This window comes from Mustela erminea, chromosome 6 (assembly GCF_009829155.1).
Source record: "Mustela erminea isolate mMusErm1 chromosome 6, mMusErm1.Pri, whole genome shotgun sequence".
NCBI classification, from domain to species: domain Eukaryota; kingdom Metazoa; phylum Chordata; class Mammalia; order Carnivora; family Mustelidae; genus Mustela; species Mustela erminea.
Window position 1 is genome coordinate 70,336,084 of NC_045619.1, and position 23,342 is coordinate 70,359,425.

Below are 23,342 nucleotides of genomic sequence, written 5' to 3' on the forward strand. Positions count from 1 at the left end.
CATTACATGATATTAAATAACCTCTAATTCCTGCCAACCACCCACACATTAATTAGAACAAACAGCAATTTTAACGATCCCACTTGTCAATGGTAAAACACATTTAGAAAATAAGGATCATATTTCAATAATCAAATTGTATTTTCATAGAAAGAGACTCAATTCCCAGGTAAATGTTTTAGTCTTTTCTAAAATGTATCTCATAAATCTGAAGCTAGACAAATTCCTCATTCAAAAAGAGACATTGTTATTTTTGGACATTTTAAAAAAACTAACATTTTCTTCTTCTTCTGAAATGAAATGCTTTCATCATAATTTTACATATTGCTAAATCCCTGAAATCTATTGGGTCTTGCTTTATAGATTGGTGTGTGGGCAGTTTTTATAGATGACCTATTTGCCTTAAAAGTGTTTGTGTTCTATAATTATTGGGTGTAAATTCTATATATCTCCATTAGATTAAGCTTCCTAATTGTATTGTCCAAATTAACTATGTCTTCACTAATTTCACTTGAGCTATTAGTAATTAAGAAATTTGTACTAAAATGGCCCACAATAATGAAAGTTTATTATAAATTTCTCTTTGAAGTTCTTAATTGTTACTTTATAAATGGTGAGGGTTTTGTTTTGTTTTTGTTTTTGTTTTTGTTTTTAGCTATGTATAACTTTATTTTCCCCTTTTTCCTATTTTACCCATTTTCCCACTCATCACCCCTCTGACAACCACCAGTGTGCTTTCTGTATTTTAAGTGTCTGTTTTTTTATTTATCCTTTTTTCTCTCTTTGTTTTGTTTTTCAAATTCCACATGTGATTGAACTCATGGGGTATTTGTCTTTCTGTGACTGACTTATTTCACTAAGTATTATACCCTCTAGGACCATCCAGGTTGTTGCAAATGGCAGGATTTCGTTCTTTTTTTTTTTGGCTGAGTAATATTCCTGTGTGTGTGTGTGTGTGTGTGTGTGTAACTTCTTTATCCATTCATTTATCTGTGAATACATGGGTTGCTTCCATAATGCTGCAATTAACATGGGAGTGCATATATCTTTTTGATTTGGGGTTTGCACTTTGGGGAGGTAAATACCCAGTAGTGGAATTATTGGATTATACAGAAATTTTACTTTTAATTTTTTGAGAAATCTCTGTACTGTTTTCCACAGTGGCTGCATTAATTTGCATTCCTACCAATATTGCTTGAGTTTCTTTTTTCTCCACATCCTTGCCAACACTTGTTATATCTTGTCTTTTTGATTTTAGCCATTCTGACAGGTGTAAAGTGATATCTCATGGTGTTAATTTGCATTTCCCTGATGATTAGTGATGTTGAGCATCTTTTCATGTGTCTGCTGGCCATCTGTATGTCTTTTTGGAAAAATGTCTATTTGGGTCCTCTGCCCATTTTTAATTGGATTATTTTTGTGTGTGTTGAGTTGTATAAGTTCTTTATATATTTTGGAAATTAAACCCTTATCAAATATATCATTTACAAATATCTTCTCCAATTCAGTAGGCTTCTTTTAGTTTTGTCTATGGTTCCTTTCACTGTGCAAAAGCCTTTTATTTTGGTGTAATTTAATTTTGCTTTTGCTTTCCTTGCCAGAGGAGACATATCTACAAAAATGGTGCTGTAGCCGATGTCAAAGAAATTACTGCCTATGTTTTCTGTTAGGAGTTTTATAGTTTCAGGTCTCACATTTAAGTCTCTAATCCATTTTGAGTTAATTTTTGTCTATGATATATGTGGTCCAGTTTCCTTCTATTGCATTTTCAGTTTTCTGAACACCGTCTGAAGAGACTGTCTTTCCTCTGTTGTATATTCTTCCCTCCTTTGTCATAGTTGACAAAGTTGAATTGACCATAAAAGCGTGGGTTTATTTCTAGTGTCTCTATTCTGTCCCATTGATCTGTGTGTCTATTTTGTGCCCAAACTGTGCCATTTAGATTACTACAGCTTTGTAATGTATCTTGAAGTCTTGGATTGTGATAGCTCTAGATTTGTTATTCCTTTTCTCTGCTTTGGCTATTTAAGGTCCTTTGTGGTTTCTAACAAATTTTAGGATTCTTTGTTCTAGGTCTGTGAAAAACATTATTGGTGTTTTGGTAGGGATTGCATAAATCTGGAGATCATTTTGTATACGATGGACCTTTTAACAGTATTTGTCTTCCAGTCCATGAGCATGGAATATCTTTTCATTATTCATCCTCTTCGATTTCTTTTGTCAATATTTTATAGTTTTCATAGTACAGATTTTTTCACCTCCTTGGTTAAATTTTTTCCTAGGTATTTCATTATTTTTGGTACAATTATAAATGGGAGTTGTTTTCTTAATTTCTTTTCTACTACTTCATTATTAGTGTATACAAATGCAATAGACTTCTGCATATTAATTTTGTATCCTGTGACTTTACGAAATCCATTTAGTAGTTTTTTGGTGGTCTTTAAGGTTTTCTGTATATAGTACCATGTCACCTGTAAATAGTCAAAGTTTTACTTCGTTCTTATGAATTTAGATCTCTTTTATTTCTTTTTCTTGTCTGATTGTGGTGGCTTGGACTTCCAGAAATATGTTGAAAAAATATATATATATATATACATATATATACACACACACACATATATATGTGTATATATATATGTATATATAAAGCTTCAGAGTTATTATATCTTCCTGATGAAATGAAACTTTTATGGTTATTTCTGAGAGCTCTGTATCCACAATAATCCTTTTAAAATTAAAGTTTATTGTGTATGATACTGAAACAGGTACTTTAGCTTCTTTGTTTATTCATTTGTTTAGTTAACATTTGTTTGATATGTTTTCTTTATACTTTCAACACTTTGGCATTATAATTTAAGTGTGTCTCTTATAAAGTAGATATAGCTAGATTTTCTTAAAAACTTAATCTGTTAGTGGGGTGCCTGGGTGGCTCAGTTGGCTGAATGTCTGACTCTTGATTTCAGCTCAGGTCATGATCTCTCAGGGTCGAGCCCTGATCGAGCCCCATGTTGTGCTCGATCATGGAGTCTGCTTGAGATTTCTCCGTCTCCCCACACTTGCTCTCTAAATAAATACATAAATACATAAGTAAATAAATAAGTAAATAAATAAATAAATAGAATCTTTAAAAAATCTGTTTCTGTTTTTTAAATTATGAGCTTAGTTCACTTACATTTATTATGATTAAACATAAGTTTCTCATTTAATTTATGCTTTCTATTTGCACTGCATGTTGTATGTATTTTTTTCCTTTTTATTCTTATGTATTAATCTCTAGTTTTCTCTTGCATTATTTTTTCTTTTTATTGGTTTAGATATTATCTGCTGTATTTCTGGGTTTTTTTCTGGGTTGCCTTGGAAATTTAACATATCTACTTAAGGTAAAAGAGTGTCTGAAATTCATAAATATTGAATTCCTACTATTGGGCTATAAAATAATACTAGAACTCCATAACTATGAATATTCCTACATGTTATTATTGTTGGTATTAACTCTGTCTGGTTCTTTTTTAAACCAAACATTGATCATTATTTTCATTGTATGTTTATTTTTATTTATTGATATGTTTGCCAATTTCTTCACTATTCTTTCTAGGGTTACTTTTCCTTTTTTCTGAAGACATCCTTTAGAAATTATTTTAATGAAGGGATTTATAGTTGACTTTTCCTGGAACAAAAAGGCTTTATTTTGCATTTATTTTTCAAATTGTTTACTGGGAAACACTTTGAAATTGACAGCTATTTTCTTTTATCTCTCCATTTGTTTCTAGTGCTACTGTTTAGAAGTTTGCTGTCAAACTAATTGTCATTCTTAGGTTGATGGCTTCTGTCTGGCTGCTTTTAAGATTTTCTCTGTGCCTTTGTTTTTCTGAAGTTTTATTAAAGAGTATTAAGTGATATTTTCTTCTCAGTTATTCTGTTTGTATATATATTTGTCTCTTGCATCTAATGGGTTTATATCTTTCAAATTCAGAACAACACTCAACCATTAATTTTTAGACTAGTGCCTACTCTTACTGTTTTTTCTATTCCCTTCTAAAATTTTGACTAAGATTTGTTGAACCATGTCATTCTAGCACCGTAACACTTAATCACTCTTTCACATTTTCCATCTCCTTTCTGTGAACTGAAATCTGGCTGATTTTTTTAATATTTATTTTCCAGTTAATGACTTCTCTCATCACCTATATCTAATTACTGTCTATGCATTCAGTAAGTTTTAAATTTCAGTTATTCTGGAATGTCTGGGTGGCTTGGTTGTTTAAGCATCTGCCTTCAGCTCAGGCCGTGATCCCAGGGTCCTGAGATTGAATCCCTGTTGGGCTTCTTGCTCAACGGGGAGCCTACTTCTCCCTCTGCCAACCACATCCCCTGATTGTGTGCTTTCTCTCTCTGACAAATAAACAAATAAAATCTTAAGAAAAAATGCAGTTATTTTTTCCACTTCCCAAATTTATTTATTATTATTGGGCATAATATTGTTATTCCCAAATTTACTTCCCCAAAAAATTATTTTTTAAATTTTCCTGAACATTTTTGATAGTTTTTTTTATTTGATACTATTTTTATACCACCTTTTACTTAACTAAACATTTTAAGAATATCATTTTATTCATTATCTGATATTCTAATACTTGGCTGCTTTTGGGTATCGAAATCTGTTGCTTCTTGATTCTGCTCTTACACATGCTAGTATTCTTCGTGTATTTATTAAGTTTTTTAGTGAGTTTATGTTTGGCTGAACTTAATCTGTGGGAAGTTATAGTATCTATATCAGTGATGTATGGTCTACGTTACTGAATTATTCTGCCAGATTCCAGGAGGCAGTGCAAACCAGAGACCACTTATTTTTAATTTTGTAGCTTCAGCTTTCACTAACCATATAGGAAGTTTTGATGAATAATGGAAGCTCATTATTATGATTACTATTTTATAGTAGTAGAATGTAAAGTCAATGAAATGAGGGATTTTAGTCTGTTGGATTTTTTTTTTTTTTAACTACAGTTTTTCAAGTATCTGGGGAAATATCTTATACATCATAGGCCCTCAGTATTTGTCAAAGGATCATCATCATCTTAATCATTATCATCAGTGTTTTTTTAATTAACATATAATGAATTATTTTCTCCAAGGGTACAGGTCTATGATTCTTCAGTCTTACACAGTTCACAGCGCTCACCATAGCACATAGCCTCCCAGTGTCCATCACCCAGCCACCCCATCTATCCCACCCACACCCCTTTAGCAATCCTCAGTTTGTTTCCTAGATTAAGAGTCTCTTATGGTTTGTCTCCCTCTCTGGTTTCGTCTCACTGATATGAGGAATTTCAGAAACATCAGTGGTTTTCTACCAAAGCTGTTGTGGAAACATTCCAGTATGCTTGCTTTAATTACAATATTTTCTTTTAAACACATCTTTCACATCTTTCTGTAATGGTATATCCCCCCACCTTTTTGTCCTGCATTAGTGCAGGAATATGAAGGTTAGGTTTTTAGAGACCCAAAGCTTTATCTTGGGTTCTAGGTGCTATTATCTATATTTGCCACCAGTGTAGCCCCTTCATTCTCCCCACCTACTTTCAACTTACTGGTCCTTCCCTTCTTCCATGTTCACCCTTTGGAGAGTGTACATCAAAAAATATGTTGGTTATTAGTAACCAAGATCTACTTCTTTGTAGCAGCAGAGATTTCTAGAATATTTAATATTTAATATTATTTCCACTATACTTCTAAAAAATTCTCTGTTGAAATAATCATTTTCAAGCTGTGTCATTCAAAACAATCTGTGAATTTAAAATTTTTCATGTAAGTTATAGTTTATTTTCTTATGGTAAGATTTACTTATGAGTATATCCTTTATTTGAATGGCTATAAAGTACAATGGTTAGGGCGCCTGAGTGGCTCAGTGGATTAGGCCTCTGCCTTCAGCTCGGGTCATGATCTCAGGGTCCTGGGATCGAGTCCCGCATCGGGCTTTCTGCTTGGTAGGGAGCCTGCTTCCTCCTCTCCCTGCCTGCCTCTCTCTCTGCCTGCCTCTCTGCCTACTTATGATCTCTCTCTGTCAAATCAATAAATAAAATCTTAGAAAGAAAAAGAAAGAAAGTACAATGGTTAAAAGCCTGAATTCTAGTTCTTTTACTCGCTATCTGTCTGACTTTAGGCATGCCTCAGCTTCTTCATCTATATAATGGAGGTGATGGAAGGATCTATCTCATAAGGTTTTTCGGAGTTTGGATGGGTGAACATAGAATTGTGCAAAAGTCAACATGGAAAAAAAGGATCATGAGAGAAGTTTAGGGAAACAGAATAGGTGTTAACATTAACAACCATCTATCAAACACTTTTTGATAAAGGACAGGCAGATGGAAAGAATTTGGATAGTCAGTCCATGTTCTCTTTTCATCTAATAAAACATCTATATAAAACTAGAATTGTCACAATTTTGATGACATAAAGAAAATGTCTTTCTAATAGAAAAGGCAGTCTATAGATTTAGCAAAATATCAATGGTATTACATAATTCATCTTTATTTAAATATTGTCATTATGCATAGACAAGTTATAGGGCTTTTGCTGGACAGTATCAAGTAAATTTATCACAGTAGTAAAATTAGCTGTATTTACATATGTTTTTTGCAAGTAATCTACAATCCCCTATTGAATGTATTTACAGTGGAATAATATATAATATTCCTTCTCAACTAGATTTTAAACTTTTGATTATATAAATGACACTGTTCAATGGATTGTCCAATTACAAAAATATTTCACATTTCCAGCTTAAAAAACATCTAACATGCCCTTTCTGGTAATTTCACACATTTTATTTTCAGTGACAAATGTTCTAGTGAGTGGCTTACTGCTAGAATGTCTTCAACTACAGTAGAGCTAGACAAGCATCTGAGTACCAAGTTCCAACAGAGACTATGAGGCAGTGTCCATTATCACTCAAAGAATAGGGATTTTTCACATACTAAGGAATGGAACTAGACATTAATCTACCCTAATATGATTGCATTTGGGGGAGATGTTTGAAATGTTATTTTTGGTTTTGTTTGCAGGAATACTTGCTGTGAGTGTTTCTTCCCATGTATATAATGTTTTTCATTACTGACTCTGTGTACTCTGCGTGCTACAAAATACAAACTCTAGCACACTAGCCATTCATATCTGTGTAGTACCTGCTAGCTAAAAAATTGAAATTACGGGGTACCTGGGTGCTCAGTGGGTTAAGCCTCTGCCTTCGGCTCAGGTCATGATCTCAGGGTCCTGGGATCGAGCCCCACATTGGGCTCTCTGCTTAGCAGGGAGCCTGCTTCCCCCTCTCTCTCTGCCAGCCTCTCTATCTACTTGTGATCTCTCTGTCAAATAAATAATAAATAAGATCTTTTTTTAAAAATTGAAATTACACCTTAGGAAAAGTTTGAATAAAAGAAATGTAGACACTGTAATTACATTTATTTTCCTGAACAAAATAAAAATAATGCATAGTTCAAGAATAGAGCTATTACTTGAATTTTTAGTCAAGAACTAAAAATTTTTTTTTGCATATACAAGATCATGTCTACATATTAAACTATATTCTTTATGTGTTTCCATACCTTTTAGTCACATTGCTCTATGTACATGGCTAACAAATAGCAAAACATCCAACTGTATTTAGTGGCACACAAATTGTGTGCACAAATTAGTTCAAATGTGAGACATTGTGTGTCAAAATGTGTGTCACATTGTGTGTGTACAAATTAGTTCAAATGTGAGACATTGTGACACACAATGTCTCACATTTGAACTAATTTCCTAATCTTTTAATGTATGTAGTCATTCCATATGAGCAATAAAAAATTGCAGTTTTATCATAAATAACATCTAACTGCAGTTCATATGGCATTTCAGTAAGGACACATCAGACATTTCTCTCATCTCCTGAGAAATAACAGAGTGCATGAAACCTGACTTAGTATAATTGACACTAAAACTGGGGTCTGAGGAAAGTAATGGATTAGAGGTAAAAAATGACAGCATAGCTATATGCCATGTTTCAGGGCATTAACTTTGGGGAAAAAAATGAATGAAAATGAAATAAAGCCTAAAGTCCAGGATATAAAAGAAATGTTTTAATAAACTAGTTACTCTTATAAAAAAAAAAAAAACTGAGACTGAAACACGAGTAGCCTTTCCTAATAGTAATTGTCTTTTAAACTAATTGGTGCAATTGACATAAATTGCACATGTACTATATGCTAAACAGTAAGCTGGATAGTGTGAATACCAACATGAGTTCTCTATGTGCTGCCCTTAGGGCAGTTTACTCGTGGAGATAGACACAAGTAATTTCAACCTAGTGGAATCCCTATATGGAGTAGAGGCAGAAAGAAATGATTAGTTGAACACAGCATGCTCACTCTTACCTTAGGGCTTTTTGTTTTTTTGTTTTGTTTTGTTTTTGGTTTTGTTTTTTGGGGTTTTTGTTTGTTTGTTTGTTTGTTTTATTTATTTTTTTTAAGAGGGAGAGATTTGGTGAGGGGAGTGGCACGGGGAGAGGGACAGAGAGAATATTAAGCAGACCCCCTGCTGAGTGTCATGCCCCACTCGGGGCTCAATCTCATAACCCTGAGATCTTGACCTGAGCCCAAATCGAGAGCCACCCAGATGCCCTATTAGCTTAGGTGTTCAGCATCTCCTCTTCTTTTTGCCTGGAACACTTGCCCCCAGATTACTGAGATTTATTGTGTCAGTTCCTCCAGATCATTATGACACTGTTAACACTCATTGATCCCATATTTAAACTTGCAGCCTCCATCCCAGCTTTCTTTTTCCTCTTTCGTAGTGTTTGTCTGTCTTGTTATTTGCAATATCCCTAGACAGGAGAGCAGTACCTAGCACAAAGTGGGCACTCAACACATGAATGAATATATTTTGCTTGGGGAGTTTGGGTAGTCTTTAAACAGGCAGAGATGCTGCAGTTGGGTTTTGAGGAAAAAGCAGTTCTTGAGTAGAAGTCAGGTGAAGTTTTCAGCCTCACCTCCTCGTCTCTAATTTGAAAACAGGTCGAAGAATAAAAGGTCTGTCCAGAAATAATCCTAATTCTAAAGAGGGAAGTGTAAAGTAACACAGGCAAGAAATAGAAAACGTTAAAAGATTTCATAATCCAGTGCTCATTCCATAGAATAAATACCAATGCGGTAGAATATTTCAGCAAGAAATAAACTAGTAAAGGTGAAAGTAATTGGTAATGATTTTAGGAAACTTTGAAATACATGTTAGTATTATATATACTTTTTATAAAAATCAGAGTAGAAAAATTTTAAATTTTCTTTTCAATCATTCTTTAGTCGCATATCAAAGAAATTTTTCCTATTTTCTACCAAAATAGGCAACAAAGATTCACAGTTTAAGATGTGTAGGGATTTTTAGGGTAGCAATTACTGTATTAAATATTCCATGATATGCCAGGCACTATATTCTATAATCTATTACATCTCTGTTTTTCTGATTAATTTTCAGAGTATTAAGGTAGTATGTATACGCATTGAAAATTTAAAAAACAGTGTGGACAGAAAATATAAAGCAAAATAAATTGTAATACTAAGAGGAAAATCAAAGTCAAAATGCTATCTTTACTATAAAAATCTCATAAAACATAATAGAATTTTATCTTTCAGAGAGAATTTAAATGTGATCTTTTTTATGCTAAGCAAATATATGGAAATTAATATTGATGTTTTTGTACTGCTTTCATATAAATCAGTATTTTTATTTCAGAAAATTATTACATTTTTGTTTTACAATTTTTTTTTAATAATTTAGAAGGCTCAAAAATTTAAATTCTAGACATGGCTCTAGTTTTGGCCCGTGTCATCATGGGTAAATCTCCAAATTATTTGTTTTCCTTTCCAATTTCCTTATTAAAATTGAAATAACAACACCTCACCTGCTGATCTCCAAGAGGCAGGATAAAGTATAAATGAACTAATTTATGTGCAAGAGCTTTATAAAAATACAAAACATTATTCTAATATTGGACATGACTGTTTCAAAGCTCATTTAACCTTGCTTTAGGTAGTACTGTAGGTGTATGTTTTCTAATATGATCTTTTAAAGTTTATTCATTCTTTTTTTTTTAATCGAGATATAGCTCACATTTCATTAAATTCACCCTTTTTTAAAGCATACATTTCAGTGCTTTTTAGTATAGTCCTGGTGTTTTGTAACCATTTCTACTGTCTAATTCCGTAACATTTTCATCACTCCAAAAAGAAGCCCTATACACATTAGCAGTCACTAACCCTCCCCACAACATGATAATTTTTTGAGGTGTAATATTTAAAGAACTTATGTTGAACTGAGATTTATGTTGCATGAGAAAAAAAAAACACTCATAATCTATTACATGCCATCGAGCAAAACATCATAAATCATAAATCAATAAATAGTGAATTTTATTAAGTTTTCTAATGATGATGTACTGAGAAATATAATTGAAAAATATATTTCATGTTGGCCATTATATTTTATGTTGTCTTTCATTTGCATGTAGATGACAATTGACATAGTAATGCATGATATGAAGTAAGATTGTATTAGTGTTCGCAAAGCCTGATTCTGTTCATGTGAACAGAGAACCATGCACCCTCACGTGAACTAGGCTGTTTGGTTGTCAGGAGCCATGAGTAATACAAATAGTCACACACATTTCAGGAAACAAATAGAGTTGATTATAAAAGAAGACTTTGGTTTTATCAAGTAACAGCTATCGAGCTACACAAAATATTGCCTTTAAGAAACAAATGATAATGCGATCCTAAATAATGCATCATATGAGATATTTTAATCATTGCCTTTTAATTCGGCTCAGAATTGTCTCTGGCAAATGAAATGACTGTTTCTCCCATTCTCTTTCACAATTGCTTTCTTATTTAACACCATATTTTTGCCACCCTCGAGTTTCTATGATTATCAACTTTTAAAATAGAGATTTTTTTCCCTTAAGTCAGCAACTATACTTTAAGCATGTTGTATACTTATACGAAATGCCATCGTTTTGCTTGATAGGAAATGTATATTAATGTATATTAACATGGTGCTTCATAAGAATGTAATGCTTAAATTTCGCAAATAAATAACTGGTACTATTAGACAAGGAAACCATACAAGTGAAACCTGCGTAGTACTAAGAATGAAATTTTATGGCCTTAAAGTGACAGAGGTCTTAATTCTCCATCACTGGAAAGTGGTTGTGTGCTAGTAACAATGCCAAGAATAAACACATCGTGCAAAAGTAAAAATGCAATAGTGAAATGAACCATTGAAAGGAAGAGTCAGTGACCATATAATATTTCAGTTTCTATTATATCTAGTAGCAATCTGGCTAAAAAGAAATGACAGTTGCCCTGAAGGAAATAAAGTGGAGGTATTATTGCAGTAGTAGTTTGGAAAGAAAATTGCACTGTGTCTTGACTGGATTATTTCTCTATCCTTGTGAACTATCTCCACCTCTCTGTGGTGCTGCTTCTTGCCTTCTTTATACAAATTGAGTTTGTATCATCTAAACTCATAGGGCCCAGGGGCCCTTCGGCAACAGAGGGGAGGAGGAAAGGGGGAATTAGAAAAAGAAACCGTGACAGGCAGTTTTGAAAAGAAAAGCAATTTTCCTTGTGGATCTCTTCCTAAATAGGAGTCCTTCAGTGCAATATTTTGCTTCTGCAGAGCAGTCAGTCAGAATCAAGTGCATGCTTGTGCTGTTTTGTGGGCTTGGCATTGACAGGTTTTATTTAGGAGGGGTGGGAATACAGGGGGATCAGATGTGGAAAAGTTAGTAGTTTGGCTCTATCAGCCCTGGAGGCACAGTTAGCACTTGCAATGGGACAAAAGTATTTGTAGTCATCAGATAACTTTGCAGTCAGCTTCAATAGCATCACTCCTTTCTTTTTTTTTTTTTCCCCTACTTTTTTTTTTTCTACTTTTTTTTTTTTTTTAACTTTGGCAGCCAAGCTCTTAGTAGAACCATCTGTCTTTCTATTAGTATTTTTGAGGCCTGTTTTGAAGCCACTTTGCTTGGCAAAGTCACTTTCATCCTTGGAAACGATTTTTAAAAAAAGTTCTGTGGCTTTTTGCCGAAGAAGAGTACTATGTAAAAAAAATCCACATGGCTGTTCATTTTTGTTCTAAAAGAATATGGCTACTTTGTCTTTGTCTTGAATCACATGAAATTAGAGGTGATACAACCCCAGTGTGGCTGTTGGGAAGTGAGAAGCAGGCATTGCAATTTTAGCACAGTTTTTATGTCCCTGCATCTCTCGATGAGATTTTCTTTAGTCTTCCTAGTAGATTAATTGGAAGATAAATGGAGGCCTTTATTCTTCATTTTCGGGTAGTTTTTTTCGTTCCTAAAGATCACTGCAATGGGTAGGATAAACTGACAAATCTCCTTTCTGGTCTATGAAATGAAAAATCACAAACTGTTAGTGGTCATTGACGATCCCATGCCTCTTCTCGTTAATGATAGAAAGTCAGCTTTGTCATCCTGGTTACTCCGGTTTGGGTAATTATCTCCTGCCTACCTAAACCCCTCTTGTAATCTCCTTTGGATATTATCTTCTTCATTTTCTCCAAAACTACTGTGTAGTGTCCCTGTGTGCTTCTAAACAGCTGCCGTGTTCCCCACTGAAGGTGGCTGAATTTCACTTGTAGGTGAACGGATCCCTAAAGATGCCGTGTGCTCGAACACAGCAGTACTCATCTCACTGAACTCTTGAGGAACATTTGAAAGTTTTAGATTTTGCATTAGATTTGTATTTGTGAGGACTTAAATCACGTAGCCGCCTTGTATTTCAACATTTGTATATGTAGTTTAAGCAAATCTACCACTCTACGTTAACTTCCTGTTGTTCGAGCTCTCACACAAACTGCTCTTTGATATCCTGGAGTCCCTCTAGGTATTCGGTTCCTCTATTTTTCCCATCTAGTAATGCCTTCCAGACCTCTCTTCCTGGCATAGAACCCGAAGCCCATCGCTACTCAAAAGCCACCTTTGGTTTCCTCGTGATGTTGACTTGCTGAAGTTCCCCCAATCTCTTCCTCTTCCCCAACCTGGATGCTGGAATTCACCTTCTCTGCTGCTCATCCGCAGTGACCGGCTCTGAGAAGGACCGAAGGAAAGGGAAGACTCACAGCATCCTCATGCATGACGTCTCTCCTAAGGCTTTAGCATCCTCTATCATTCCTTTAACTGTCCATGGTTTACTTTCTTTTTCATTTCTTTCAGTGACAATCCCATACTCTCTTCCCCCTGCTGAACTCCCTTATTCAATCCCCATCTCTCTCATTTGGGGCATAGAGCCTTGCCTTCATCATTGAGGAAAGTTCTTTCCTCAGGCCTGATTTTCTTTACCTTCTCATTTCCCTATGCCTAAAACATAGCTGCTTACATCCACTCAAATAACACCATTCCGCAGGGTCCAGAGAATACATTGTTATTCTCACTCAAAACTAATCCCTACATGTCAATTTGCCTTTCAGCCTCCTCTGGAACTCTGGTCCACCAGTTAGTTTCTCTCTGTCTTACATTCAAAAGTCTCGATTTCTATTTCCTCCTTTCAGTTAATAAATGTTCTGAAAATACTACTACCTAAATAAAGTCTCTGCATCCCTAGGTAGCTGCTTTCAGAGTCTCTCCTAACTTCTCCTTGAACCTTCTCTGAACAGTAGTCTACATTGGTATCTCCTCATTCATACTGCAAACTTTTGCAGTATGGTTCTACCCTCTGTCGTGATGGAATTGATGATGTTAGATTCATCACTATCCTCTAATTAACAATTCTAGAATATATTATTATTTTTCTCTGAAATACTCTTTCTGCTACATGCCCACTTTTGGTCACTAAGTCAACCTTGGAACTCCATTGGTTTTTGTGACACCGTACTCATGATTTTCTTTATTTTTCTCTTACCTCTCCACTTGTAGATTCCTCCTCCACTGCCCATCCTTGAGCTATTGTTGTGACCAAGATTATTTTAAGCTGTCTCTTCTCTTTTTACTTTAGACCCTCTCCAGATTGGTTAGTTCACTCTATCAGCTGGTGATTCATCAGACTGTAACCTCTAAAGATCTTTTCCCTGACTTCAGATTGGAGCCTTATCTATCAACAAGATATCTGCAAGAGAATAGTATTTAGGTACTTCAAACATGCAATACCATACTCATTTATCTTTCCGTGAAAACTATCACTACCCATCTGTGTTTTTTTTCTGGTATAAATAGTTACATAAACTAGATACCTGAGAGTTATATTTGACTCTGTCCTTTTATTCATATATACATATATGTATACACACACACACACACACACACACATATAATAAGTATATATAAATACTTTAGGTACATGGACTTGTTACATATCCACACATACATAACCTCCCCCATTATCAACAGCTTTCATTTTTTAAAAAAATATTTCTTGGCTTTTTCTCCTTATTCCTAACCCTCTTATTACTGATCAAGCTCTCATAATGTACTGCCCAGTTGAGTCTTTTATCTTACTACCTGCCCACTTCCTATCTTGTCTCTACACTTGGTCTTTCAAATTCCTTCTCCATATAACCATCATAGTATTCTACCTAACCTACTTAACATCCCTCAGTAGTGCCCCAGAGCCTACATGGGGAATTTCATGCTGCTTACCCTTATACACAAACTGATTCAGATAGACCTTCTCACCACTCCTTCCCTCTTACCTTTTTTACTATCCCAGATGGCATCCCCTTTACACAATGTTTTTTCTTGTCCTTATTTCTTTGCTCATGTCTTATCCTTTGCTTAGAATTATTTTCCCACACTCCCATCTCTTTGCTTGGCCAACTCCGACTTATCCATTCAGACCCTGTACCCATGTACCTATCTCCATGAGACTCGCCTTGCTTTCTCCTGGCTATTAGGAATCTCTCTGTTTGTGCTTCCAGAATATCTTATAAAGTGTCTGTTGTTGAATTAATGACAGTGTATTATAGTTAGCTATCTAATTCACCCCACCAAACTGACCCAGAACTCCTAGAAAGCAGGCATCATCATATGTGAAGTCATCTTTGTATCCCTGGTTACCAAAAAAGTGCACATTCTGCTTAGTGAAAATGTTGATTGAATGAATAAACTCATAAACAGAGCCATGTGACTGAAAGCTGAATGAATAAGTAAAAGCTAAATAATTAAGTATCTGGTTGATATATTAGTATATTCAGGGAGTGACTAAAGGGTTTGCAATAGAGTATCTACATAAAATTGAGAATATTTAACTATGAATAATTGATAAGTATTAACTTGGTTTTTTACAAATATGGTGAAGTGGTTGGTTTGTGTTGGATTCTTAAGATTTTCGAGGCAAGACTGCACTATATGGTAAAATTATAAAAAATGTTAAAACATAATATGCCATCTTAAAGGAAGTAGCCCTCTTAAATTTATTGTGGTAGTTATTATTCTAACCAGTGAATAACATGCTACCTATTAAAAGGACTAAAATTTTGTGACAAAACAATTTTATTGAAACTTAATTATAAATGTCACACATTTTAAACCTTAATTAGAAGCTTAAAAGGAATTCTGTGCATTAAGTCAAAGAAAATAAATGAAGCTAATAGTGAATAGGGTTTGGAAATATTCAAAACTGTAAATATGTGTGAATTACTAACCCTCTAAGAAACTAGTTTTAGAATTATTCAGAAAACATTACACAGTTTTAATGTGATGTGTCCTTTTCTCCCAAAAGGTGATCAAATTTCAGTAACAATAAACTGAAAATTAGTTAAGATATAGCAATTATACAGTTGGCACTCATTATTGGCACTAGTTATGTTCTGTAAAGTTGGCCAATGCTGAGTTAGCAAATATCAAACAGTCGTTCCTGGGGAAAGTACAGTTAGGTTCCTCTGAGCCTTTGGTCTCACCATTATGTGATCAGCACATAACCTTGTTTTATGTGTGTTTCTTTTTAAAGACATCTTATTAATATTTTTATTGATTTTATATGCATTTTAAATGGTGAAATCACCAACAAAATGTCTTACTCCTTTGCACATGTCTGTGAGTGCCTGCAGGAGCACTGCTACAAGTAAATTTGGATATGGAGAGGTGACGAGTTTTAGTGAGTAGACAAATTTGCACATATAGATTTTATAAATAATAAGCAACTGTATTTTGAGACACATTTTTAGTTGCATATGTGGATTAGCCATACATTTTGGATTATATTTATTTTACTGTTTCTCAGCCTCAAAACTCTATTATTCGATATATGTGGATCTTGGAAAATTTAGACACTGAAAGAAATTATAAAACTAAAGCAAAATGCATTTCTGTAATTGTAATAAGACAAAAGGTTCAGAATACACAGATTTTTAAAAGCACTGGAATCCATTACCATATATCACTTAGAATTTTCAAATTTTTACTTGAAAAATTAGTTAAATTATTAGGGTTTAAGTGATTTACCTGGATAAAAACTGTCACACACAAATAGTCTATGTGCACACAAAAACTAGCTAAACAATATAACAAGACAATAAGAAAACCTTCCCTTTATAAATATATTTCAAGATTTTATATTTTTATTGAGAGAGAGAGGGAGAGTATAGGAGCTGGGAAGGGGCACAAGGAGAGGGAGAGAGAGAGAATCCCAAGCAGACTCTGCACTAAGCTCAGAGCCAGACGTGGCACTCAATCCCACCATAGATCATGAACTGAGCCGAAACCAGGAGTCGGACACTTAACTGACTGAGCCACCTAGACACCCCAGAAATAGAAGTATTTTTAAACAAACTTAAAAATAAAATTACCAAAAATTTACAAGAATTATATGAAGCAAAACAAGATTTGAATAAATTAAAAGATAAGGCCTGCTATTGGCTATCAAGCCATCAGGTTAATGAATTCAAATAGAAATTCCATATCCTAAAATTAATGTGGAAAAAAAAATATTTTAAAAAATCCAGGAAATATTTGAAAAAGAAAATAGTAATGATAGAGTAGTAACTTTACCTATTATTAAAACATACTGGAAAGGTATAATTAAACAACATGATATTAGAATATGATAGGCAGACATATCTGTCCATTACAGAAATATGTAATAAGTTTCTAATATATCTGGATTACTCTTCTATTTCTTCATGCATACATAATTCTAAGACTTACGGACATATCGTAATGTGACTTTAGCTGAGCCTTAAAAATAAGAACATGAAGCTGTACTTTATGCTGTCATTCTTCTTTGGTGAAATTGGATTCTTTTTTGGTCAGTAAGCAACTATTACCCAGAGGCCTTTTGTGGACATTAGGAGTTGATGCACAAAGATGTATTTTAGAAGATGGGACTATGTAACTCATTCTTCTTCTTTATTCATGAATTATCTATCTATCTATATCTATATCTATATCTATCTATCTATTTATATCTATATATATATGTATACATAATAGTTTTGGCTGCTGTGCTAAGCTCTAGAGGTCCAGTAATAAGTTATAACCTCTTTGCTAAATAAGCTCGTAGGTCATCAGGGAGACTCGAGTTATTCAAGTAACTATTATTCAATACAGTAAGCATTGTATTAGCTTTATGAGGTTAAAAGAAGTAACAGTTCTTTCTGCCTGAAAATTGGCACCACAAGAAAGAAGAGCTTCACAGGCAAACACATTATGTGGGTCTCAAAAGCCTTTGAAAAATAAGTAGAATTTTGCCAAGAAGAAAAGGAAAAGAGAAAACACTCAAAACAGAGGAGAAAAATACTTTTGAACACACTCAGGCATGGAAAAACACTGAGTATGCAAGGAACTCTTGTGGTCCTTTGAGGCAAGAGTAGAGCATCTGAAGAGCAACATATCTGGAAAAACAGACTGAGGACAAATTGTGAAGAATCTTGAATACTGTACTGAGGGATTTGGTTGTTCTTCTTTAGGTAAAAGCAAACCATCACAAGATTCTCACAAAAGAGACATATAAAAACAGATAAAAGACTCAATTAGAAGGAATTCTATGAGCCATCTAGCTTAATATCTGGGTCTACCTGCCGGGCCCCAGAACCTCTAAGAGTCAGGCTGTCTCCCCTTCAACAGCTGACATAACTGAAGGTGCTCTATAACTCAATGCAAAACAGGAAGGAGACAAAAAGATTTGTCAACAGTGACTGAAAGCATTCTTTAAGACAGTACTTCTCAAATCTGGATGCGCACTGGAATCATCGGGGGAACTTTAAAAAATGTTCATGGCTGGGTCTCACCCCTATTGATTCAGACTCAGTTGGCGTGGGAAGCAGTCTGGGCATTGAGAATTTTTCAGCGCTTGCCAGGTGATTCTAATATGCATTCAAGTTTGAGAACTCCTGCAGTCCAACAAGAACCTATTGTTTCTACAATTCCGGAAGTTATTTTTTCCCCAAATTTTAAGGTATCTGAAATTTGGGTACTTCTTATAACCCTTACCTACTTTTAATTTGAAGTCCCTTTCTTCGTCCCTCTAAAATGCTGCTGTTAAATGTATTTGGACATTGTAGAACCGATGGTACCTTCAAAGGGAGGAGATGTGCTGTATACAATATGATAACTTACAAACAACGAAGTAGAAAATACATACGGGAGCTGATATCGCTGTTTGTTTCTTTCTTGTCCATTCTGCCCAGTGTCCTCTTGCAACTAAACGTGCACCCATGCTGTTTTTGCCTTCCGATGCCTATCTCTTGTTTTAGACCACTTATTCCTACAAACGTGTTCAATATGCACTCTCTAATTTTGAGTCTTTAATCAATTGCTTTCCATTGGTTTCTGCGTAAGGTATATCTTTCCTCCAATATGCTCAAAAATTGTTGGCTGTAGTGATCTCAGTCTTAATAGCTAACCTTAAGACACTGTCTCTCTGTATTCCTGTTTTGTTATCATTCCTTTTTAGTTTCACTCTGGTGGCAGTGATAGGTTTAAAATCCTTTTGGCTAAAAGAAATACTTTCCAATTTGGAGCCATTGCTGAAAGCAGATCTCTCATTCTTGGGGTGCTTATGTTTCTGTCTCTGTCTCTATCTCTGTGTCTCTTTCCCTCCCACCTTTTTCTCAGATATTTCCCCGCCCAAACCACAGTGCACACTCAACAACCAAAATCTCAGAAAAAGCTCAGAGCTTTACTGTGAAAGATGAAATAATGGGCAAACTGAAGGTAGACTTTTAAAGTGAGAAACCATGAGCTCTATGAGAATCACCCGTGCCCCAAGAATGTTCAGTGCCAATGAGAGAAACGGAAAACAAGTCTGAGAGATGGCTCAGTGTTGCTCTTAGGATTCAGAACTGAGTGAATTTGCAATCTTTCCTGGGTTTTGTCTTCGTTTTTTGTTTTGTTTTGTTTTGTTTTTTAATTATTGTTCCCACTCTAATGTGATGGGCAGACGTTACATTGAATCTTGCTTTTCTTGTTCACTCTTCTTTCCCTACTGACAAGCTCATTTTCTTGTGCATAGTAGGTGTTAATTAAATATTTTCCAAATGACTTAATTAATGCATGGAAAGGGAGGAGTAAGGGAGAATGAAGTGTCAGATGTGTGATTTTTAGTATGATCCTAAATTCTTGGTCATATATTTAGTGACAAACACTAAACAATAATCCTGTTCACCAGGGTGATCTTGCTTAATTAAATATTTGGGGGGAAAAGTCAACTTATTTTAGTGATGACAACCTTTCCATTAATCACTAATGTCATATTGCTGCAGAAATGACTATATTAGGTTATATTTCTAGAAATCTCTGCTCGGTTCAAAGAAGATAGTGATTCTGTTGTGCTCAGTTATTTATTTACTCATGTGAACCCCATATTCTGAGAGTGACGTAAGCAAATTAGTGTGTATTCCAAAGATGGCAACCAAAACAGAGACCTTGTGGTTTGAGGAGTGGTTCAACGGATTGTAAAAAGATAGATGAAGACAAAAGTATAACACAGAACGAGATTCTGGTGACTGGGTTTTAGACCTAATCTAACTGTCCCATTCCTTGGCCGTGGATGAGTCTCTTCTCTTTTGGCCCTGGTTACCTTTTTATAAACCAAGGGGAAAGTCTTAGTGACTCTCTAAGTTTTTTTGCCAGCTCTTTTGTTCAAAAAAATTGCAATATTATGTGAATATGACAATTATCTTCAAATAATGAAAAGCTCGTTATATGTAAGATGATACCAGTTTGGTTAAGTTTGTTTTAGAAAGTAGCATCCTCCCTAACAGGATTTACAGAAGGAGACTTTAATTCAACCTAAGGGTGATTTTTTAACCATTATTACATTAGGGCAATAAGAAAAGGCTTTCTTGTATGAAGTAGTGGTACTTCGTGTAGGATATCTAGGGAAATTATTCCTTAGGTTAGAAAGTAAATTTGGTAACACTTTCCAACTATAGTGTACTCTAATTTTCCTGTCTAAGGCATGACCTCAGGCCCAGTGTATGGGCTTGTATGCCAGTATATTTGAATTGAATAAATGGTTTTCTTTACCATAACATAAGGAGGGTGGGAGGCATGGAGCACCAAAACTTCGTCTCTTTGATTCTCTCTATAACGTTCAGCAGGTTCAAGGTCAACTGCCGCCATTAATGATTCCCGTGTTCCCTCCTGATCAACGGACTCTGGCTGCAGCTGCCCAGCAAGGATTCCTCCTTCCTCCAGGCTTCAGCTATAAGGCTGGATGCAGTAAGTACCATTGATTTTCCATTTGGGAGTGGGTGGAGGGCATGGCTTTAAATTAGCCAATTTAATATTCCTGCCACACCAAGAAATGAGATCACCCATATTGCATTTTTATTTTAAAGAAGAAACACACAGAAAGTATAGAAAAGGATTTATGTTGGTATTTAAAAGAACTTAGGTTATTTCTGTGCTTCTGAAGCCAATAGTTGCTCTTTATATTTCAGTTTTGTAACTTCCATTTCCAGTGTATTTTTATAATATGAATATAATTTTCAGGTTCAGTTTGTTTTTGCAAAGATAAGATAGGAATATGCTTTTCAATTGCTTTCCTTTGCTTTTTAAGATAAACTCAAGTTTCTTAATATGAATTAGTTGGCCTTTTATTATCTATATCCTCCCTATATTTATAGCCTAATTTCTCAGTAGTCTTCCTTCAGTTCTTAGACCAAACCATACTCTTTCTTGACTCTGGACTTATATTGACAATGTTTATTCTCCTCAATAATCTAAATGCCTTCCAACTCAGATCAGAGAAAACTTGCCTAACCTAGTTAGATCCCTTTCCCCTAGTTCCTTTGGATCCTATGTTTTTTCTCTTTTATTTTAATTGTAAGTTCTATGAGGACAGGTGCCGATTCTGTCTTATTCATTATTATACCTAAACTTTTAGTACAACATTCCATTACCTGTTGATTGAATGAATGAAGGAATGACCACCGTATTACAAACACTACAAGGACATTTTTACACTATGTGGGATATTAGGCTAAGATAACTGTTTATATAACTTATTACATCTAGATGTCTGTGATTTTATGACTTCTTTTTTATCAGAATTGAAAATGTATACTGTTAGTTTGATAAACAGTCTAATACTTCACTTTCTAAAATTTAAATAGCCAAATGCCCACCATAATCTGTTAAATAAAAATCATAGCAGGGGCCCCTGGGTGGCTCAGTGGGTTAAAGCCTCTGCTTTAACTCAGGTCATGATCTCAGGGTCCTGGGATTGAGCCCCGCATTTGGTTCTCTGCTAAGCAGGAGCCTGCTTACCCCTCCTTCTCTCTGCCTGCCTCTCTGCCTACTTGTGATCTCTGTCAAATAAATAAATAATTTCTTTAAAAAAAAAATCATAGCAATTCCAAAGAGAGTCTAGACTGCTAAGCAACATATCTTATAGAACCTTATTACCATGGCCATAAAAAATATGGAAAAGGCAAGTTTATTGAAATATTTTCATTAATAAAAGTAGAACATGGGACGCCTGGGTGGCTCAGTTGGTTAGGCGGCTGCCTTTGGCTCAGGTCATGATCCCAGCGTCCTGGGATCGAGTCCCACATCGGGCTTCTTGCTTGGCAGGGAGCCTGCTTCTCCCTCTGCCTCTGCCTGCCGCTCTGTCTGCCTGTGCTTGCTCTCGCTTCTCTCTCTATGACAAATAAATAAATAAAAATCTTAAAAAAAAAAAAAAGTAGAACATAATTGAAAACAATTAATGAAATATCATCTTTTAGCTATTCATATAGAATATTATTTTGTAAAATCCAGTATATTTGGCTCATTTATATGTTAATAAATTGCCCCATTAACATCTCGCTATGCTTCAGTACTTTCTGTGTCTGAGAAACTCTGTCCAGCATTCTAGAAATCAGATCTAAGCTTCCTGCTAAATGATGTTTTGAATTTTCACATTTTAACATTTATTCCCAGTCTTTGAACCTTTCCTTGTATAATATTGAAGAAATGGGATATAGTTTTTTAAATACACAAAGCCATTTGAGAGGAGTAGATTGCAGCTACGGAGTCTAGACAAAAGTGAACTGAACTCAGCACTATAAAAAGTTAACACTTGTATGGTATTTGCAGTTTTTACACTCTTTATGCACATCTTTCTCTTGACTTCAGTTTCATATGTTTTGAGACAGTGTTCTCACTCTGGATCCTGAATTTATTCATTTTGTATTATTTCCACATCATTCTAACTTTGTAGATTGATTCATCCAGATACACCAACATGTTTTTACAATTAAGGGCTATGTTTATATGCTAAATATATAATTATAAGAATAATTTAAATTCTAAATACAGAATTTTAAACTCTGTTGTTACATTAACTTCTGAGTTTTTATCATAAAATATTTTTTGTTTTGTTTTGTTTCCATTTTCCTAAGGAATTACTATTCACATTAAACACATGTTGCCAATGTGTTTTTTGGTAACCTTGGTTACTAAAGTGAAAAAAAAAAAGACACTTTTAAAAAATCATCAGTTGTCTCAGACTGCACCTGCAATATATACATATAGTCTAGTTCTGTTTTCCAGAAAGAAATTTTTTTTTAAGCAACTGTAGAAATAAGTCCCATTAGCAAATATTGTGCTGAAGAGAAAACCATATTGAGTATGAACAATAGTGTAACTCGAGGCCTGGAAAAGGCAAGAACACCTCTACCTCACTCCCATTTGACAGAGTTGGCATACTGGATTTGTTCAGTGTTAATGTGATGTGGCAGGGAGAAATTTTTCCCTTTCTAAAATTGTTCACATATTAACCATTTGATATTTATATCTTTGGTGCTTCAAATTATAAATAATACCATTTTTTTGGTAACCTTGGAAATAAAATAGAATAAAGCCTTTACAG

General features: G+C 34.6%; 1 protein-coding gene across 19 annotated transcripts in view; it reads left to right on the forward strand.

Moving 5' to 3' along the window:
* Nucleotides 1-23,342, forward strand: part of SOX5 (SRY-box transcription factor 5) — a 985,042-nt gene that overhangs the window by 840,115 nt on the left and 121,585 nt on the right. For 16 of the 19 annotated variants that reach the window (XM_032349915.1, XM_032349912.1, XM_032349920.1 and 13 more), the window contains one exon: nucleotides 20,584-20,707. In XM_032349915.1, the coding sequence (XP_032205806.1) occupies nucleotides 20,584-20,707 (124 nt within the window). The remainder of the gene's footprint in view (nucleotides 1-20,583; nucleotides 20,708-23,342) is intronic. The other 3 variants (XM_032349909.1, XM_032349911.1, XM_032349928.1) reach the window with 1 other exon arrangement.